The sequence below is a fragment of the Ambystoma mexicanum genome, chromosome 7p, assembly GCF_040938575.1.
Source record: "Ambystoma mexicanum isolate Mex_15411 chromosome 7p, UKY_AmexF1_1, whole genome shotgun sequence".
NCBI classification, from domain to species: Eukaryota; Metazoa; Chordata; class Amphibia; order Caudata; family Ambystomatidae; genus Ambystoma; species Ambystoma mexicanum.
Window position 1 is genome coordinate 806931379 of NC_090939.1, and position 20823 is coordinate 806952201.

A 20823-nucleotide genomic window follows, 5' to 3' on the forward strand; every position below is an offset into this window, starting at 1 on the left:
GAACCGTAAAGGATCTGATGTGTGCTCTTACGGGACCAGGGCGCTAATAACGGACCTGCTATTCGCGGGCCCGTTATTAGCGCCTTCCCCATTCCCATTGAGCTCTATAGGGGAATGGTTGGTTGAATGGGGACTTACCGGGTCCTCCAGGGTCAGAATGACCCAGGAAGTCCCCATACAACCAGACCGGAACCGGACCCGGTGTGGGAGGCAGCCATGGTGCTAGTAGCACCATGGCTACCGCCCTACTCGGAATGACCCTCACTGACTCAAGGTTTCTGAGTAAAAGGACATACATTTATTTACACATTCATTTGTAAAACAGTTCACTAAATAAAGCAGCAGAAAAATCACACTCTTAATATACTACATAACACCCAATCAGTTTTGGACAAGTTAGGCTCAAAATGAAGTGTGAGCAAAATGGCACTCTAGCAATTTAAAGGGGGGGAAAGACAAGGTTATACAAAATTAAGCAGCACCAACAAGTAAGTAGGCAGGGCAATCTAGGAAAGGCTTGCTACAATGAGTATTCAAATCAATAGGCCTGGGCCAATGTTAACGGTTCAGAGTCTTTGCAGAGGATCACACAGTTCAGAGTAGTTTGCGGTTAAGTCTTTGCCAAGAGTTTGAAACGAAGTTGGTCGAAGGAAAAGTTATTTAAAAGAGTAGAGAAGGACAAGCCCTCGGATTGGTGAAAGAGTTCAAACACTTTCACCGCGGTCGGACGCAACGAACAAGCAGGTTAGAAGAATACCTTAAATGAAGAAGAAGGCTGTAGCTGAGGCAGATGTTCCTGGCAGATCCTGCAGGCTCATGGTCCCTGAAGCGACTGTCAGACTCAGACAAAGTAGGAAGACTGGAGGGTCCTGCAGTACCCAGGGAAGAAACCAGCAGCAGAGCAAAGCAACGAATAAAAGGTGCACTCCTTAAAACCCAAACAGGGTACGGTCCTCCTGGTTATCTGGTTCACTGCAGCTGTGCACAGCAAATTCAACCAGGGGAAGGAGGCCTTGCTTGGTGTTTGGTGAACTGGTTGGTCCCACCAGCTCAAGGGAAGAAGAATCCTTGCAGATCTTCTCTGTCGTTGAAGTTTGGAGATTCGGACCCGCAGCAGAGCTTTACCTGGAGGTTCAGTCGTGGAAGTGGTCCTCTTCTTTCAGCTTCTCTTCGGTTCTCTCGAACCAGTGGCGACTCTGCCTTCCAAGCCCAAGAGGCCTGCTTTTTATGCGGTTTCCCCCCATTCACACAGTCTGGCTGTCAATCACACAGCAGGGTGGCTGTCCCGGTGGGACAGTCACCAGAACCAATCATACAGAGTGCGACCTGGGTCTCCAAGGAGACCCTGTGGAGGGAGTCTCAAACCCCTCCCTCACATCCTGTCCCCCTCAGACTTTCAGGCGCCTAAGGAGGGCTTCTGTGTAGCAGCCCGCCAAAGGACGGTGAACAAAGGAACCAAATCTGGTTTGGCACGCAGAGTAAAACACAAGAAAGACCTTTTAGAAAAAGAAATGGCGAATAAACCCAGCTGGAACCAAATAAAAGTAAATGGGGTCCAGCGGATTTAAGTTTGAGGCTACTAACTTAGCCTAAAACAGTACCCTGGCTATTTACATAGACGGCGATAGGAGAAATAGGGTACATACCACTGCCACCAGCCAAATCCTAAAGAAAGGGGAACAAAATAATGTTCCATGAGAAACAGACAGAAAGGGATAACTATTAACCCTTTCCAGTACTCTATGTAAGATATTTTGGACTGGGTCTGTGCTTTTAAAAAGACTAATAAAGTCAATGGCAACTTTACATGTTCTGGGAGACAGTAGTCAGTCCCATGAAATGGAGTTTTAAAGTGGGAAGTCTGAAAAAGACAACCCTGTGTCACTGCACTAAAGGTGCTGTGTAACACACAGTAAAAAGATGATGCCTATGAAGTAGGTGAAGTTCCACAGTCTTTGAACACAAAAATGTTACACACACAGCAAAACGCATGTAAGAGTGGGGAAAAAAGCTCACTCTCTTACCAGGTGAAAAAAAAATCATAGATATCCAGCAAAGCTGCTGAGGGGCTCAGTAGGTAAAGGAAATGAGCCATTCTGGAGAATTCTCCCTAACACTGTGCATGGTGTAATCACTCAAAGACGAATAACGATTAGATATATGATTGTGGAGGCTGGCTGTGTACGTATGCATTTTGCCATCACTCAGGAAGGCAGAACAATTAGGTACATGATGATTATGTACAATATGGGTAGGTGTGTACATATGCATGTGTCATCACTTATGAGGGCATAACTATTAAATGCATGATTAGGTACATTGTGGGTGGCTGAGTACATAGGCATGGTGTCATTAATCACAGGGATGCTGCACAGTACATAGGCATGGTGCCCTCAATCACAGGCACGGTGCATGGCGCACAGTACTTAGGCATAGTGTCATCAATCACAGGCATGGTACATGGTGCACAGTACATAGTCATGGTGTCATCAATCACAGGCACGGTGCATGGTGCACAGTACTTAGGCATGGTGTCATCAATCACAGGCATGGTGCATGGTCCACAGTACATAGGCATGGTGTCATCAATCACAGGCATGGTGCATGGAGCGCAGTACTTAGGGATGGTGTCATCAATCACAGGAGCAGAACAATTAGGTATGAAGTAAGTGGTAGCAAAGGCTCAGAGTGGTTGAGCGCAGATGTGATGTTCTGTATTACCACTGTGTTTTCAGGTTCAGGGTCGCCAGTATGGGTCGCAAGTAGGTGGGTAGGGGAAGCATGGATACGTCGATCCTTGGAGGTGGCATGGACATCGCTGGTCGTATGAGAAGATATTCCTTCTGAGAGTCCATTACTAGGGGTGTCCATAATCGGGACCATGCTTCGTATAGTAGAGTGTTTGTCTAGTTTAGTTCTAGAGCGCAGATGGCTATTTCTGCAAATGGCAGAGGGTGTGCAGGTAGAAGAGCAGGTGTTGCGCAGTAGTAGGGCGACACTTCTATGTGTCAGTGTGGTTAGCCAGCCTTTTCTCAGGCACTTGTTCGGTGACATCGTGGTGGGTTCCGGATTTGGCGTTGGTTTGTGGGGGGCGGGCAGGGCTCTCACATCCCTTAGAACAGTGTAAAAAGGCATGTGGAAGGGGGTGGGGTATGACTGTGATGTTCAGTGAGAGACGAAAGGACGTGCGGAATACCCGACATGGCTTACCTTAGATGTACCTGCAGGTGGCAGGGGTTCAGGCAGGCTGCATGGTGCCTGGAGTAGGTTGATCAGAAGCGGGCAGCGTCGCACGCCGGAGACCGGCAGAGACCAACTTTGGCCTTCAATATCGACCTTGCTTCTCGGCAAGCTCCGCCATCCAGCTCCAACATACTTCCTCCATATGAGGAGCTTTTGCCTAATCAGGATGCAGTGCAGGGCCAAGCAAGGTCGCTGGCTCCTCTGCATTCGCAGCAGCAGCCATCTTTTTAGATTTGTCCTTGTTGCTCTTTGTGGGGGCTGTGGATGCTGGCATCAGACTGGAGGGTTCAAGGAGGGCCTCAGAGGCTAGTGGACTGGGAGAGACCGACCATGGCCTTAAATATTGGTCTTTCTTTCACAGCTGATGTGTGGTTGTTGCGTGGAAAGGAAAAACACCTGAGTGAACAACACTACTCCTTTTATTCAAACCCTCATGGTGTGCATAGGAGGACTGATAGTTTCTTCACAAACAGGGAACACTTACATATGTGTGGGAACGTGTCCTATATAGGAATAATGTGGTCATATTATTCACCTGTGTGGCTGTCAATTCAGGTACAGGGTGTCAGGCCAATGGTGCCACTATTGAGGTTCAGGGCATAAGGACAGAGGGATGGGGGCTACAAGGACATGCTGGATGTGGAGATAGATAACTATTTTGAGACTTAATGGGGATATGGCTGGACACGTGGGTGTCGGATGGGAGGCATTTAAAGTTGTAAGCATGGAGTATGCCGGTCAGCAACATGTGGGGTGCGGACCCTGTTGAAGAGATCGATTGAGGACTCAGAAAGGTCTATACGACTGAGACAGAATGTGGGAACGAATGTCCGCTGGGGAAGGAGAGTGTACTTAGTGTTTTGATGGCAAAATGCACTGACGAATGGGAAGCTCTGGGTAATCATGACTTTGGCATTTGTATGTGTAACCTGCATAGAGAAGGTGATAAATCGCATGGCTTTTTCAGAATGGACACCCGCAGACACCAATCAGGTCTATACATAACTGGGGAGGGCTAGAGGTCTATACCCAAGGGGAGATTAATTAGGCGTTTGCTGGGTTATCAGGCATTGTATACTGGTGATGCTCAAAGGGACATGCATGAGGTGGAGGGGATACTTTGCCTGATCCATATGCCCATGCAGGTCCGGCCCAGGCAGGGGAGGTGGATGAGCCCATCATGTTGATGACTTTCCCTGGAAAAGGCATCATACAGAGCATTCTCCACGGAAAGACCCAGGACCAGATGGTCTCCCTTCAGAATTCTTTAAGACATATGAGGTCAAGCTTGGTGTGGTAACCCGTTGGAGGTTTATCAGTTCACTTTCGGAACCTGCATCTTGCCAAAATCAATGCAACAGGGTTAATAATGCCAGTCCACAAACAGTGAAAGGACCCCAGAGATATGGGATTGTACCACCCTATGTCGATGTTGAACACGGATGTGAAGATCCTTAGTACTTCGATTGCAGCGAGATTGCAGACAGTGGCAACAGGCTTGGTTCATCCAGATGAAGCAGGATTTATGCCCGGTAGGAGCATGTCACATAACTTGAGGCAATTGCACCATGCTATATCACACAAGTGGGGCTTAGGTCTTAGATGTGTGGTTGTATCTTTGGATGCTGAAAAGGCATTCGATTCAGTACCATGGGAGTCGATCTGGGTCATCTTGTGAAAGTTCCAAGTGGGCCACTCATTTTGGGTTGGATTGGGCTGTTGTATACCTCAGTCTCAGCTAGAACAAGGATGGGGAACTTGGTATTGGTAAACTGGAGAGTGGCGAAAAGAACGAGAGAGGGATGCCCCTTGTCGCCCATTTTATTTGCATTAGCTTTCGAGGTGCTGGCATGCATGCTTTGGCGAGATATGGTGGACGTGTTAATAACAGTTGACTGTGAGATACATGTAGTTTCCACGTATGCAGATGACATGCTACTATATGTGCAAAACCCTGGAGTGAATATAACTGCTACTGGAGGTGCTTGACAAACTTCAACATGATCGAGGGTAAGGGTCAACAAGGTCCTTCAAAGTCCCATTGGAGGCTATGACTTCTCTCCCTTCCTCAGAGTTACCTACTCTGCCGCTAGTATGGGATTGAGACAGGTTCACTTAACTTCGTATCAGGGTACAAAGGGACATTCAGGCTACGCATTGTGATAACAGCCTGAGAGTCATTCCGGGGGTTGAAAAGTCAGTGTAGTTCTCGAATGAATTGCCTTTGTCACTCATGGGTAGAGTTGCGTTGATCAAGGGGGTGGTGCTCCCCACGATTTTGTATTATTTTACAAATGTGCCGTTTGGTGTAACGTATATTACTTTTAAGAAGGTAGACTTTATGATCAGAAGCATACTCTGGGTATAGGGCTGAAGGAGAGCCACTTTGACAATGCTGCCAAAGCCTTACAATTTGGGAGGCCTCCGGGTACCAAATTTAGTGGCATACTTCTTGGCGACGCAGATACAATTTGTGATGCAATGTTTTCAGATGATATCCTTGAATGGCGTCTGGCGGCCCATTCAGTGCTCCCTATACCGTTAAGGTCGTACTGTGGCTGACTGGGAAGAGCGACAGATGGCCTTACTTGATACACTTGGGTAGACATATATGGAGGCGTGTGTATTGTTGCCTGGTGGGGGACAAACCCTTACTCCCACCACATTCCACTGTGTACAGACACTGTGCAGCTGGGAGGAATCGGCTAAATAAATGGGGGAACTGTGGGCCTAGCTGTTTGGGGAGATATGTTTGAGAATGGGTGTTTCAAGCCCTTCCCCTGATTTATTTGCGGATCGGGGTCTGGGCAGGGGTCACTTTCTGTTTTATGCAGGGGTGACAGGCAGAGCGCTTCAGCTATTAAAACTGTTGCCGGACAAACAGCCGTCATGCCTGCTACTAGGAGGAATGTATGATTTTTGGATGGAAGCCGACCGATATCCACAGTTTATAGACTATTGCTGGGGAATATGGATAAGGCGGGGAAGGTACTGAAAGTTAAAGAGGATTGGGAGCACGGCTTAGGATTTTTTTTTTCGTGGAGGAGCAATGGCATAATGTTTGTGAGTATACTAAGGTGATGTCTCGGAATGCTTGTTTAAGACTTCTACAGTTTAATGTTCTATATAAGACATATTTGACACCGAGACACATACACAAAATTAACCCAAGGTGGTCTGCACATTGTCCTCGATGTGGGCCTGACAAGACCCAGTTCCTCTATATGATCTGGCAATGCCCGAGGCTGGGCGACTTCTGGAAGTAGTGTTGACTATAATTCACGAAATGGGGGCCTCTTGGGTGGCAGATTCCCCTTTGGTATGCCTGTTGCGTCAGTTCCCCAGACGTAAGTCGCTGAAACACCTTTACAAAATGGTGGACCTGGAGCTAGAGCTGTTGAAGCACTGAATAGCCATAACATGGTATAATGTCAAGTGCCCTATACAACTGGACTGGTCACTAGATAGGATTAAGTGGGTGACCGCTGAAGTTACAGTGCTGGTCAGGATTGAATGTATATATGCAGAGGTGGCGATGACTAGGACGGAATGGCCGTTGCTTTTAAATGGCTTGCTTTACCCATCCGATGAGACTCCTATGAATATCCGGCTTTTGTTTTTCATTGCATGGTAATATTGCTGCGGTTTGGTACTGATAAGGTGCTTGATGGCGATGGAGGGACTAGTCTGAACAGTGCTAATTGTGTTTTTGTAAAGTGAATTTTGGGTCCTGCAGTTGCATGGGAGATGAGAGAGGGGTTTGGAGATGTGGGTTGATCAAATTAATAATATTTTAAGTTGATGTATTTTCTTGGATAGCCACGACTTGTTTATAAAAACAATAAAGAGATGTTTTATTTTTTTAAGTATTTGAGCAAGAGACATTTGTACTGCAGACCTGTGAAGACTTGACTTAAAGTCCAAGGTCAAACATGACAGCCAGAGACACTTTAAAAAAACGCTTTGTTGAGTATGTAACAACAGGATATGTGTGATGGTTCACAATGCTCAATCTCACACCTGCCTACCATTTAATACACGTCACCAAAATGATGAGCCCCTTACATTGTTCATTACCATGATGGGATTTACAGACACAGATGATTGACTTCCAGGCTACTAGCGTCTGCAGCATACCAGTTTGTAATGGAAAAGTTGTAGCTGTAGGTCTTCTATACAGCAGGCAATGTAGAATATTGTTGCCGTACAGTGCTAAATCAAATAATTGAATACAAACCTGGCTGGACTGCATGATGCACAGTGAATTCATTGTTGCTCAGCGGTACATGAAATGAGATAGTTAGCTTTTCATTACCATTTCAGATTCACAGGAAATAATCAATGTAGTGACTCCAAATGTTAAAGTGATGGTTGGATCGCTCACAAATGCACTTGTTTGACTAGGTCACCTCCAGGTATTGGGAGAGTACTGAAAGGTAAGGTGGGGCACGGCCCTAGCACCCCGTATGGACAGGCCACTCCTGTAGATACACCTAAAGCCTCATTGCAGAACACCTAGGTTAACATTTGTCAACAGGGCTTTAAACGAGAGGAATTACTTTAAAGAATTAACTCTTTATGATGCACATCCCTATTGTCTCAATGTCAATCTGACATAGTATCATCTCATGAGTTGGTGGGGGGGATGCTGTAATATCTATGGATGGTATTTAGAATGGAGCTGTAAAGGGAAAAGGTTTTATTCCTAGTGGAATGGCTGTTGTTGTTGCAAGTTATGGATGGCATTTTTTCTTTTTTTCTTTCTCTGGGGAACAAAGAATGTTAAAGTTTTTTTTTTTTTTTAAAGTTAATGAGTGTTCTTATGCATGTTTAACTTTTCTAACCAATAAAACATTATATATAAAAAATAAAAAAAAACGAGAGGAATACTGAAAAATGGCCACCACGTTGCACTGCTAAAAACATGCATCAGGAAAAAAGTGGTTAGGAGTACCAAACTAAAAATAATGCTGCTGAGGCAGTAGGGTTAAGCCCTCCTCTCTGCACCACTGTGCCTGCTTCTGTAAACACTCAACCCTCTCAGACCCTGAAAAGGATTCCCAATGTGTAAGTGCTAGATAAATGGACTTGGAAAATGACCAACTAGCCCCTAAGAACAGAATTTGACTTTGAACCTAGTAAGAAAAAACTGGAAATAAAGAAAAAAAGTTCGAGGCACAGCTGGCTGACAGAAAGAAGGAGACAGGACTCACCAGATTGAATTTAAAACGTTGGATTTAGAGATTGCTCAGAATAGCAGTGACAGTAGTTCTGATTCTGGAGTTGGCCCTGTTCCTACCTATCCCTTGAATCTCCATAGGAATGTGGTGTTAGGTAGAAATGACACTTTTTACCCCATGAGTTAACCCCATATTACTGCTTATTTTACTGGGTTTTTGACTGTTTTCTTTGCTCCCAGCCAGGTTTAATACATAGCCATTCTGAGAGTGTGGCTCTATTTTATGTGCTATGCCTTGTACCCCTCAGTCTCCTAGTGTGGAATCCATTTTACCTAGCTAGATCGTTTTTGACCCCTTCTACCAGTCATCCAAAAGGGGATAGTCTTTGCTTTGAAGATGCGAGGGGTCATATGACTAGTCCGTGTCCCTATCTGTGTGGTAGCAGTGCACGGTATAAGACAACATAACTTAAAGTAAGACTTGTAGTTAGATTTGATACCTTATAGCTACATCATAGTGGGCAACACATGTATGAATGTTGTGGTTGCAGAGGCTATAGATAAGGCAATGTGTTAGAGGCTCTGTGTTCAGAAATGGCACATGACATTATGCTTCAAGTGAGGTTTGAGGAGGGAGCTGAAGTAGCTGGAAGATGGAGTAAGAAAGGTATTGTGGTACAAGCGAGGTGAGCTGGAAGACATGGCAAGAGTGCCACCAAACTGGATTTTAAGGTTGCGTACACGATGCGCACAATGAAGGCCCTGATGTGGAGCTGCATCTCTGTTTAGCTCAGTCCCAAGACAAACCCCTTTCCACTCCCCATGAGATATGCCATGGTGAGAAGCACCCGTGCTGCACAGATAAACCTCAAATTGTATCGAGATGCAGAGCTTGCAGGCGGTGGGAATTAAATGTTAGATGCAGAGAAGGCAGATAGGGATGCACCCTTTGAAGGACACATTCATGAAAACAGGGCACAAGGTTTTGTGATGCCAACAGGCCAACTGAAGACTTAGAGCACTACTGCACTCACAAGTGGTAATCCCATTTGAACTACAAGTAGACACATAACCAAAGCTAATAAATCCCTGAAAATGAAGCCCAGGAGTGGTGCCCTGGTCACGCCATTACTGGGCACCTGGGGTCTGAATGCGAAAAGGGTGGAGCTGTGTTTGGAATATACCATGATATGGGATAGGAGGAGCAGAGGTGATGCCAGTACATTTAGTCAGAGGTGCAGCTTGTGTCATGGGCTGTGGCATAATGACAAGGCCCATTGTTTTATCAAAGCAGCGTTGGCTTCACCAGTCTTACTTTGAACTTGCCTGAGTCAGAGGGGTACACATGAGGTGTAGGTTGAGATTTATTACTGTATCAATATACCTGTTAGGCGTGTGATGGGGAGATAGTTGGCCAGGTTATCCAGGTTAAGTGTGGGTTTCTTCAACAAGGGGATCATCTCTCCCATTTTCAATACATCTGTAAAGATGTCCTATGTGAGAGATGTGTTGATGATGTTGAGAAGTGATGTGAGTGTTTCAACTTTCATGATTTTCAGAATGGAGGATGGGAACATTTCTTGGTATTTGGTGGGTTTCAGGGCTGTGAGGGTGTTGGCCAGGTCATCTGGAGTAATTGTCCTGACCTTGGTCCGTCTTGATATGTTGCAATCTGGTATGGATGGGGTGTGTGTGATCTGTTGGGATCTGTCAATGTGTTGCATTATCTTGTCTATCTTCTCTGTGAAGAAGCTGTTAATTGGGCTGCGTTTGTCAGTGGCTTGTGGTATTTCAAGTTCTGGCAGTGGGTTGATGCAATGTTTCACGGCTTGGACGTTTGCTCTGTTCGTGTTGTAATCTTCCCTGGTGTTTTTTTGTAGTTTCCTTTGGCTGTGGTGATGAGTGTCCTGTGTGCTGATCAGGGTGATGAGGTATTCTAATTGGTGGGACTTGCTCCATCACTTTATTCTCCTGCAGATGGCATGCTAGCTGTACATGAGTTCCTGTGTGTAACAAGTTGTGGAGGGATTATATTTGTTGAGTTGAGGTTTCAATGTGGCATATGTGATGGTAGTCTCACCTTGTGTGTGGTTAGGTACACTGAGCTAGGCTTTGACACTCTCATGTTCAGGCATGGATACCATGGTGATGAGGTGTCATTCTGGAGCATCCATTCAAAGATTAGTGGGGTGTTTTGGTCAGTTTGGACTTGCCTGGCAGGCATGTGTGTGGTGGAGTGGGTGGGTATGGCTGAATTATGTTTTCAGTCCCAAAGTTGGCAGAAAGAACTAAGATGGCTGAGGAGGTGGTGAATACTAGGTGAAGTATGTTGCAATTGTTGTGTGTTGGCTCTTATGAAGTTGCCTAATGCCCATGGTCCCCATCTCTTCATGTAGAGTCTATCTGGTTTTCATGGTGGCTGTTTCCCAGGCAGATTAAGCTGGTTGAGGAAGATGTTAGTTTTGTTGATAAAGGATGCTGTTGTGATGGGGTTTGTGATTTCATTGAGAAAGACCTTCTTGGTTTGGGGTGGTCAGTAGATCACACTCAACCATGCTCTCAATGATTGTGAATGAGTGGGAAGTAGCAGGCAAGGTGTTCCATTGATGCAGATGTGTTGTGCTCCTGGAGTGCCCGTGCCCATGAGGTCTTGTGGATGATAGTGAGCTCTCTGATAGTCTTCCTTTTGCAGTCCTTGTGTTGTATTTTATAACCTCTGGGTAAAAGGACATACAGGGTGTGTGTGTGTGTGTGTGTGTAGTTCTGGTGAGTCATGACTCTGTGATAACGAGCACATCTAGGCTGGAGGTGAGGAGGTCTGCAATGTCAGTTACATGTAGTACTGAGTAATTATAATTATATGTGTTCATTTATAATGCGCTTAAACCAGGAGTGGTTTCTAAGTGTGGGATCTGGTTATGAACCTGTGTTGCGCTGCGTTGTCTTGCTTCCAAGACACACGCATTGCGTGTGTCTTGGAAGACAATTAATGCAGAGATGAGTTTGTTAGCATGAAAAGAAAGAAACGAATGGTGACAATGAAGATTAAAGAGAAGAAAGAAACAGTAACGGACCATAAGGGACATTTGCGAGGAGTGGGAGTGAGAGGAGTCAAAGAGAATGCAGAGATTCCGAGCAGAAGAGGAAAGGGAAAACTGAGAGGGGGGAAAGAAAGAAATGAAGGAGGAGGAAGGGGAGTGGAAGAGGAGGGAGGAAGAAGAGAACTTCCAATTTCGATGGATTAAGATGAAGGAAATGAGAGACTTGGGAATGGAGAAAGTCAGAGAATTCAGAAAAAGAGAGAACGATTTATGAATCATCGGCATTAAAGTGACAGGAATGGTTGAAAGATGAAATGAAAGAGGAAAGAGGGATAGTATACAATGAGAACAAAAGAGGTCTGAGAGAATGTGCAGGGGAGTGATGGCCAGCCCAGGATACAGAGTAAGAACGTCCAGAAAGAAGAGATTTGAATCAAGCAAGAGAGGGGCCTGAGATGCCCAAAGAGGAGAGAGAGGAAAGTAGAGTGAGGTGGTCAACAGTATAGAAAGCCACGGAAAGGTCAAGTAAAGTCAGGATAGAAGAAAGCTTATTATGAAGTGCAGAAAGAAGAGAATTAGACACATACAAGAGTGCAGGTTCTGTAGTCGGAGCAGTCCTGAAGCCTGACTTAAGAGGGGGTAGAAAAGAATGAAGATGATGATAAGATGATATTTGAGAATAAACAACACGCTTCAGGAGCTTGTATAGAAAGGGAATGAGAGAAGTAGGCTGAAAGTTGGCCGGAAGAGAGGTGTCAAGGGAGTTTAAAAAAAAATAGGAATAACAGTAGCATGTTTGAATGAGTTGGCAAACGTGGAAGAGGAAAGCAAAAGGTTAATGAGAATAGTGAGATAAGAAAGAAGCTGAAGACACACAAAAAGGATAAAAGTACATGGTATAGGATCAAAAGGAAAGGCTGTAGGATGGGCACGAGAGAGGAAGTGAGCAGTGTCAGAGTCAGTAAGGAGGGAAACCCAGAAGAGGTAGAAGAAGGAGAAGGGGGAGTGGAGGAAATAGAAGATACAGAAGAAGGAACAAATGAGGCACAAATATTAGAGACCATTTGTATTAAAATTGTGACTTTCATAGTCCTGTATGTATATGGGTGCTCCAGCTGCAAGGAATTGCAATTTAAACATACTTTTTTATTATATTCTTTAGGGATGTGATTATTACGCAAAAGATACATTGAGGCTTCAGTTCAATAATTTACATAAAGCTGACTCTGGGAAGTACTCATGTGTGGCCACGATTATTCATCAAGGAAAAATGTACAACTACACCAAAACAATCGAGCTACAAGTAACAGGTACCGAATTTCATCTTAAATCCATGTTTTTCCTTGATTACAAAGCCTAAGAAATGCAGCTTGTATTTTGCATACACGAGTGAAAGTTCTGTTTAAAAAGGAAAGCAAATGTTTAGCCCTGTTTTATTGTTGATAATGCAAACTACAGTTGTAGAGGCGAATTCACAAAGAAGTTACCCTCAACATAGCTGTTACTATGAACAATTCTGATATATTCCTGACTTATCTACTAGAAGTAAGTCAGAGTTACTCATTTTTTTTAGTAACAAAATTATTGTCAATTTTATCAAACCGACAAATTGAGTTAGTAATGTGCAGGGTTCATCGCCAGCAAAATGCTAGAGGTAAATCCTCCACTTTATTTGGACAAACCATCAGAATTAACACGGCAAAATGACCACTCACAGAAATTGGTATTTACTTCTGTAAAGACATATTTATTAGAGAACAAATATTTGGACAATTCACATTTATATGCACATATTCACCCCACGTGGCCACCCTATCTGAGTGTGGGGTTGTGACTGTATAAGCTTAGTGCAGGTGATTTCAATGTAGGCCCGACCAAACTGCATCTGACTACTACAGGTTTGTATTAGGAAAATAAAACTTGCAGGGAGTGTACAATGGTGAATCCTATGGAGTCCTCACAAGAACTCTAGCTAAAGTCTCCTCTCAGGTGGCCAGGGAAAGGCAGATGCTTCCTGATCCTGATCCTGTCCCTGGGGGCGGTGTTAGCTGGGAGGATCACCTGGGAGGACAAGGGCCCCAGGGAAACAGAAGGACTACATGGGTTGAGATGCGGTACTTGTCTACCTCCAGGAATGGAATATCATTAATTCCAGTACATCTAATTCCATGATGTTAAAGAGAACGGGTACTCCCTAAAGTTAATTATAACAATGTGAATGAAGACAATTATAACCGGTCAGGTATTAAGGGGGAAAAAAGGTCTTAGAAAATGTATAACATTATAAAATTATAAGGCATGCAGAACGGTCTTTAAAAACGACCAATCTGAAACTGGAAAATCCTCAATCCTTGTTAAAACCACATATATATTTTCATCCTTTTGTTACTCCTCTAATGAATATGCTTAAGGAGAAAAAGGAACTTGGTGGGGAAAATACTATTGGAAAACTGACTTTTGTGTTTGGGACTTCAAGTCCCAGAATTCCCAGAGTACTGGGTGAAGAAGAGAGCTGCAGAGCCATAAGGGTGCAAAGTGCAGCCCATTTAGGTTAATGACCCACACCTGAGGATGACTGTGAGGAATAAATGGCCTCCTCAGGTGCAGGCCAGTAGATCAAGGTAGAAGATGGTTAGGCAGCCGAAGCAAAAGCAGCAGCAGGAGAGCAGTAGTAGAAGTAGTAGTAGTTTGTGGTGGAGTTGCAGAATCCCCACAAAGCAGCAGAGGAAGAAATCATGGAAGAGCCAGGACCCCCAGATCAGAGTAGGGAGAGAACTTGATGCCGGTCCTGAGAGGGTCGTATGGGCTCGAGATGTTAGCAGCAGAGGTCATGTAGCAGAAAACATACCTTTCTGTGACTTTCCCCATGGTGACGTGTTCGGCAGTGGCGGTGAGCACCGGATCACTGGGGGACTTGCGGGGGCTCTGGAAGTCACAGATGCGAGATGCGGGAAACCGTGCAGGAGGAGTTGCCAGGCCACGCAGCAGAACTGATGGAGACGAGCTGGGAGCAGCGGGGTACACGGATGCGCACGCCAAACCCAGTGAGTTCAATATTATTTTGTGACCCAGGAGCCCTCCGCGATTACCCATTGTAAGAATCCAGAACCTTTCAAATAGTAAACTGATGTAAAAGAACTTACTCATCATGATGCATAACAAATTGATATAACAAAAGGCAGATGGCATAAAGAAACTTTAAAGGTCCCACTAGAAGGAGGTGTTTGTGATATAGTGGGTGATTATAACAACCAATCACACAAAGGGACGGTTTCTTAAAAAGGGAACATAAACTACTATTGCCAAAAGGGATGCACATTAAGGAAATTGAGAAACAACCAGGGTTGCCTAAGCCAAAAGAAGATAACTGAGCCTAACAGTGTGTGTGAAGAATATTGCCCAGGTATAGAGAACATTTTATACCCACATTACCAAAGCCAAAGAAGTGTAAAGAAGAGAAAGAGTTATTATCAGCATTTGGTAATAATACAAAGGTGAAACAAGATTTTCAGGAGGGATGCCCTTCTGTTAAAAGAGGTTCAGGAGGAAGGAAGCATTGCCTGTCCTGTGTGTGGCAAGCACTCAGGTGTAATACATAGCACGTGTGATTCTTTTATTACTTAAAGACATTTCTAAACCTAATTGTGTGAAGCAGAACACATTTTAAAAACCTTTGACGTTAACCCTTACCACAGAAATACTTACAGGTAGTAGTTGGTCCTGGCAAGGGATTATAACAGGTCTTAGATCTGTGTGCCAATTGGTTCTGTTTGTGCAAGAGAGAATATCCACACAGAAATGCAGTCGTTTATCTTGGCTGGCAGGAGAGTATACCAGACCAAGAGCATTTATAACCATTGGTTCTGTTCAGGCAGGAATACACCGGAGCAGACTTTTGTAAAAGTGGTAAACCTGGATTGAGAGTAGAACAGGTGGAAACTCAAAAGTACTGTGGTGGGGTTAACGCTTATGATGAAGTGGTGTGAAAATATCTTGACATAGACATTTGTTTTGAAGCTAATGAAGTTTAGAAATATTCTTAACTGATGTCTATTTTGAATGGAGTAGAACTGAAGCTAAAGTGGTGCCAAAATATCTGAACAAAGACATTTGTTTTTAAGTTGCTTTGAACTAATTATGGTTGACGACAAGAAGCTGTCTCAAGACCTTGACTACAAGTGGAAAGAGGAAATCTTTGTTGAACAATTGTGAACCATTATTGTAATCGAAGTTGGAGCCTTGTGTTGTCAAATCAGATTAAAATGACAACGGAAGTGGAACTTTTTGTTATTATACAGGATTTCCTTATACTTTTTGAACATTTAAAGAAAGAACTGCTTGTATCGGAGGAAGGGCAGTTCTCCAAGGTTATCAGAAGAAGCAGCTATTGCGTGTGATTTATACTGTTGTATTTGATGTTGTTAAACTGCCATATACTTCCTTGTTGAGCTATTGTGTATATAGGTTTGAGGGACAGAAACATTTGGTTAGAGTGTTTCCCTTTAGTTTATTGTAGGCATGGAAATCCTTGTAAGGGTCGAGACCATTGTTTACCCACCCAGTGTAAGACAATGTTTCCTGATTTGATGGAATAGATGCAGGCACCCTTATCTTTTCACCTCATAGTTGAGTCCAGCTGTGCATTTTGGAATAAGGGGTTTGCATGGGTTTTTATCTGTGCATGATTTTCAATGAATATAAATAGGTCCTCAAAGCTACCTCTCAGCTACAGCACTTTTTATGACTAAGGGCCTCATAATATCCCTTGCGCTGACGGAATGAAGGGGGCCGGTACGGTAAAACCAGGCGTGCTTTCCGGGTCCCGCAAGGGGAAGAAGGAGGCAATAACGGGCCAGATGTAATCTGCCCATTATTACCTCCCTCCCCATTCCCATTGAGCCCTATGGGGGCCCAAATGGGAATGGGGAATGGTTCCTGCAAGGACGATTTACCGGGTCCTCCTATGTCGTGTAACCCGGTAAGTCCCCATTGCAGGACCCCGGGAAAAAAGGAGGCCGGTTTGGAGGTAGCCATGGAGCTTATAGCTCCATGGCTACCTCCAAACTCGTAATGAGGCCCTCGTAATGAGGCGCACTCGTAATGAAGTCTCCCACCAGTGCCAAATAATACATTGTTTTCTGTCAGGTGGTTGAGCTTCATGACATTCGCCATCAACGAGTATGCCAGTGGGACACACAGATTCAGTTGTAATGTGGTATAATTCTGCAGAAACAATCTGCATTTAAATTGCATAAAAACTTTGTCGGTTTTATTATGTGCCTCTCAATACAAAAATGTATTGAGCTTTATGGAAATTACATCTCACTCTGCAATTCACTACAATGGAACAACACAGTACATGTTATCTTACACTGCATGAGAGTCTCTTCAAAAGAAGCATCTGTGTATTGCTTTCAGGTCACCCAACTCCAGGGTTATACCTGTGATGGGACTATGGAGCAATCTGGATTTCCATTGGGGCTTAATTACTTACATTTTAAATGTGGCTTTTTATTTGTGGAAATCAGTCAGAACTCTCTCAATTTGAAGTTCCTCCAACAGCAAGGCCCTTCCATTGAAGATGCTGTGCCCAGGGCCATCATAACATGTTTTGGGGCCTGGGGCAAATACATCCTCAGCCCCTCCCTAACCCTGTGAAACCCAAGTCACTCCCCAAAACTCATGCCCCCTCCCAATCAACAAAATGAAAGACTTACATACCTTAAGTCCAATTCAACAGAGACCTGCCTAGGCTTTAAATGTATGATCTACTTGTTAATAAAATATAAACATTACACATCTCCGTGACCTGTTTCCCCTAAAGGATGCCATATTGAAAACATGTTCACTTTGTCTTTCGGACAATACATGATTTTTGAAAGAAAATAAAGGAAAATGATTTTAACCTAATATTTATTTTAACTAAATGATAACTGAACAGTCGAACCTGAACATTGTTTCTGTATGAATGTGTCCAAAGTACAAGCATTTGGGAAAACATGACAGGACTAGGCAGCACAGAATTGAAAAAAAAACATACAACAAACATCAAAAAATATACTTAGCATTTCAGTTCATGCCCACACAGTACAGCAGACAAACACATTCAAGAAATCATAGAAAGAATGAGATGGGAAACACCCAGTGAGTTTATGATTTCTACGGACAAAGGCTGATGTGCCTGAAACACTGCTAAGATCAAACTATATAGTTACTTGTAGCTTTGCATATTTCATAATCATGAATTGTGTCAGAAAATGCTATCTCTTAACTAATCCAGACTCAATGCTTAACAGAGCCAACAAATACAATCTGGCTTGAGGCATGAGATTTCATAGCTCACTTTTAGCAGCTTCAATTTAAAAAATGAATGCTCCCCGCTGCAATTTTTCACCATCACAGAGAGCACTATTCTTAAGGCAAATCCTAGAATTAGAAAAGCAATGTCAATCTTATGATTTTTCTGTTCTTGTAAAGACATCAAATTGACATGGTTTCTTTCTTTTCAAATGCATAATGCTTAAATCACTGCCATTCAGAAATTAGGTCAGATTAGTCAAGGTTTTGGTGGTAGTCAGAGGCCAGCTTTAAACAATGTCTACTGATTTCGTTTCCATCCAGGTCTCTCATGTTCTTTAAGAAACTAATTATATTGCTGGTATCTTTGTATGCGTCATCCCGTCTTGTTAACCCATTAATTATTGAGTCTATGATTGGCAAGTATATTTCTATGTGAAATTTCTACCATCATTGAAGGACAGTGTCACTAACAGCTCCTTCAAAGCTAACTAATCAAGAGCTTTGCTATTTCACACGTTTACCTTGGCCATTGCAATCTTCCTCTGGAGCTTTTCCTTTTGACTTGACTTCATATTCATCAAATGTGTCTGTTATTTCTTGTACATACAACATCCCCTACTTGATGATGTTAAATACAACTGAAATAGATTGCATTGTCTTTCTGTACAGTTTTGCTTGTTTCATTGAAACAAAATAAAATGTAATTCCAAACAATGGTCAGAAAAATGGTTTCCAGCTTGTCCACTTTTTAAAGAATATTTAGGGCATTGTGTGTGGTGCCTTTTGTTTGTGTGTTATCATTACTCAGTGAATCAAGAGCAACTTGAATTATTGCATAGCTGTCACACAGAGTATTGACTGCATCTGTATGCTCTGACCATTTAGTGTCAGGCAAGCACTTGACAATCTTGTGTGCTTGGCCTACTGAAGAAGCCAACACATTCCAGTGATGAATAGAAGCAGAAGAACATGTATACAAATGTTGAACAAAGGCAAAATAACTGTCTCCATGCTGCACTTGGCATTCTTGACACAAGATTCAACGAATGTCCTACACAGGGAACATAAACAACAAATTGGTTCATCTCTTTTAACCTTGCCTGCAAACTTGAGTACTGTCTCTCCATACTGTATTTTATTCATTATTCATTGTGCAGTAGCTAAATTTTGACTTTTAGCCCACTAAACAACAACATACATACAAAAGGAATACAATTATGTCAATTTACACAGTCACCTTTGCAGTTAATCAGTCAAAACGTTCAGCTTATCATATTTTTACAAAGAGAAAGAAAAGGAAAAAGAGTAAAACATGAGTCACTAAATGAAAAAGAAAAAAGACAAAGCACATAATACACTACATATTACAAAAGTTAAAATGTAAAATGCTTCTGGATTAATTCCCTTTTCTCCTCACCCAGGAATTATCAATTAGCCATCAATTTGAGTTCCTTTAAAGTTCTGACGACCTCTACAGACAGAAAAGACTCATTGCCTGAAGATAGTCTACCCCAGAACTCCTCTGTGTTTAACAAAGTTCATCATGGACAAAACTACAAAATCTTCTGACCCTCATATTTCATGTGCCAGGGCACTTGGATAGTAGGTGTTTAATAGTCTGGACTTCATTGTTGTCACATTTATCACAGTTAGTAGCGATCTCCCCTTCCTTATCTCTAGTAGTTAGTATCTCTAGAGTAGGGAGTAGATTTAAACAAAATCTCAGAAAATATTTTCTTGAGTATGAACCCGATTACTTTTTTAAATAGGCAGGCACTACCAACAGTCGCTTTTCCGTCAGTGTGAAGGAGGCTGATCTCTTAGCGTTCTTCATGCTGTCTATCATGTGTATCCAGTCATACTGTTTCATCCTTTCTTTGACTTTTAGTGGATTCTGAAGAAAGAGGTGAACACAGCACTCGGATCTGATCAGTATCTCATAACATGTTTGCTCAAATTTAGCCAAAAACCCATTATTTTCAGACTGCATCGCGAGGGCCACTTCCTCAAACAAAGAGCTCTTCGGAGGATCTTGAATTAATCTATAGAGTGCAATCCACTTCCATTCCATCCATGATCTAAGAGATGAAAGGCCTAGTTTGTATCGAAGGCAGACTATTGGGACACAATCCGGTAAACCTAAAGTCCCTTTCCACAGCTTGGCTTTAATTGTGTCCGATTCTAGATCCATAGCTATGGAACTGTAATCCAAGCCAAACAGAAGTATCGGAACTACCTTTCCTATATAGAATCTCACAAGCGGGAGTATAGAAAATTTAAAGAATTTAGATTTAATTTTTTTCATTTGTGCTCCCAGTTTCACCATTTTTATATCAATAAATTTCGACAGACTGCTCCTCATTGGGAAAGATCTAATTGAGGCTCCCAAGTAGGTTAATTCAGATACCATCTCTATTGGTAGCTGATCCAAGTTCCAGGTATTGGTCTTGACTACCATATTGTATGCATTATTATAAGACTGACCATGACAATCTGATATGTGGATACCGGCCCTTTGCAAGAACTGTACAACACCATATGCAAGATACTTTGCTCATGGCCATGAATTGGGATAAACTCCAGAAATCTTTTCTTTGGTGCATCATTCCTTGCATATCACAGTGTAAAATTAAACAGATCTATGTGACACACACCTGGAGTACAGTCCATGCTAAGCGAATTATGCTTTTCTTCTCTCAATTCTGAAATGATTGCATATAAAACATGTGTCCTCATCAGTGTGATAAATTCTTCATGAAAATTTATTAATTTATGTGAGGGATTTCCTTTACTATCATTTCCATATTTCTTGATGTGTTCATCCAGGACAGGATTAAATTGCCTTACCAGCTCCAAAATCCCTAAATAAAGTCTTTTTTGCTGTGTTCCTATAATCTGATTATCTCCTCAGAATTCCAGGCCCCTCGATGACATGGATTTTACAATTGCTACAACTTTTTTAGACAAATCCTGCCAGTAATTGTGTCCACATTTTAACAGTTCAGCTGATTCTGTGTCAATGGGGCCAGTTTCCTTTGACGTTTGCAGAGTTTTACTATT

The 20823-nt window shown here is 42.9% G+C and overlaps 1 protein-coding gene across 4 annotated transcripts in view; it reads left to right on the forward strand.

The window, feature by feature from the left end:
- Positions 1–20823, forward strand: part of LOC138526330 (interleukin-18 receptor 1-like) — a 756409-nt gene that overhangs the window by 314924 nt on the left and 420662 nt on the right. For all 4 annotated transcript variants that reach the window (XM_069636931.1, XM_069636933.1, XM_069636934.1 and 1 more), the window contains exon 4: positions 12626–12773. In XM_069636931.1, the coding sequence (XP_069493032.1) occupies positions 12626–12773 (148 nt within the window). The remainder of the gene's footprint in view (positions 1–12625; positions 12774–20823) is intronic.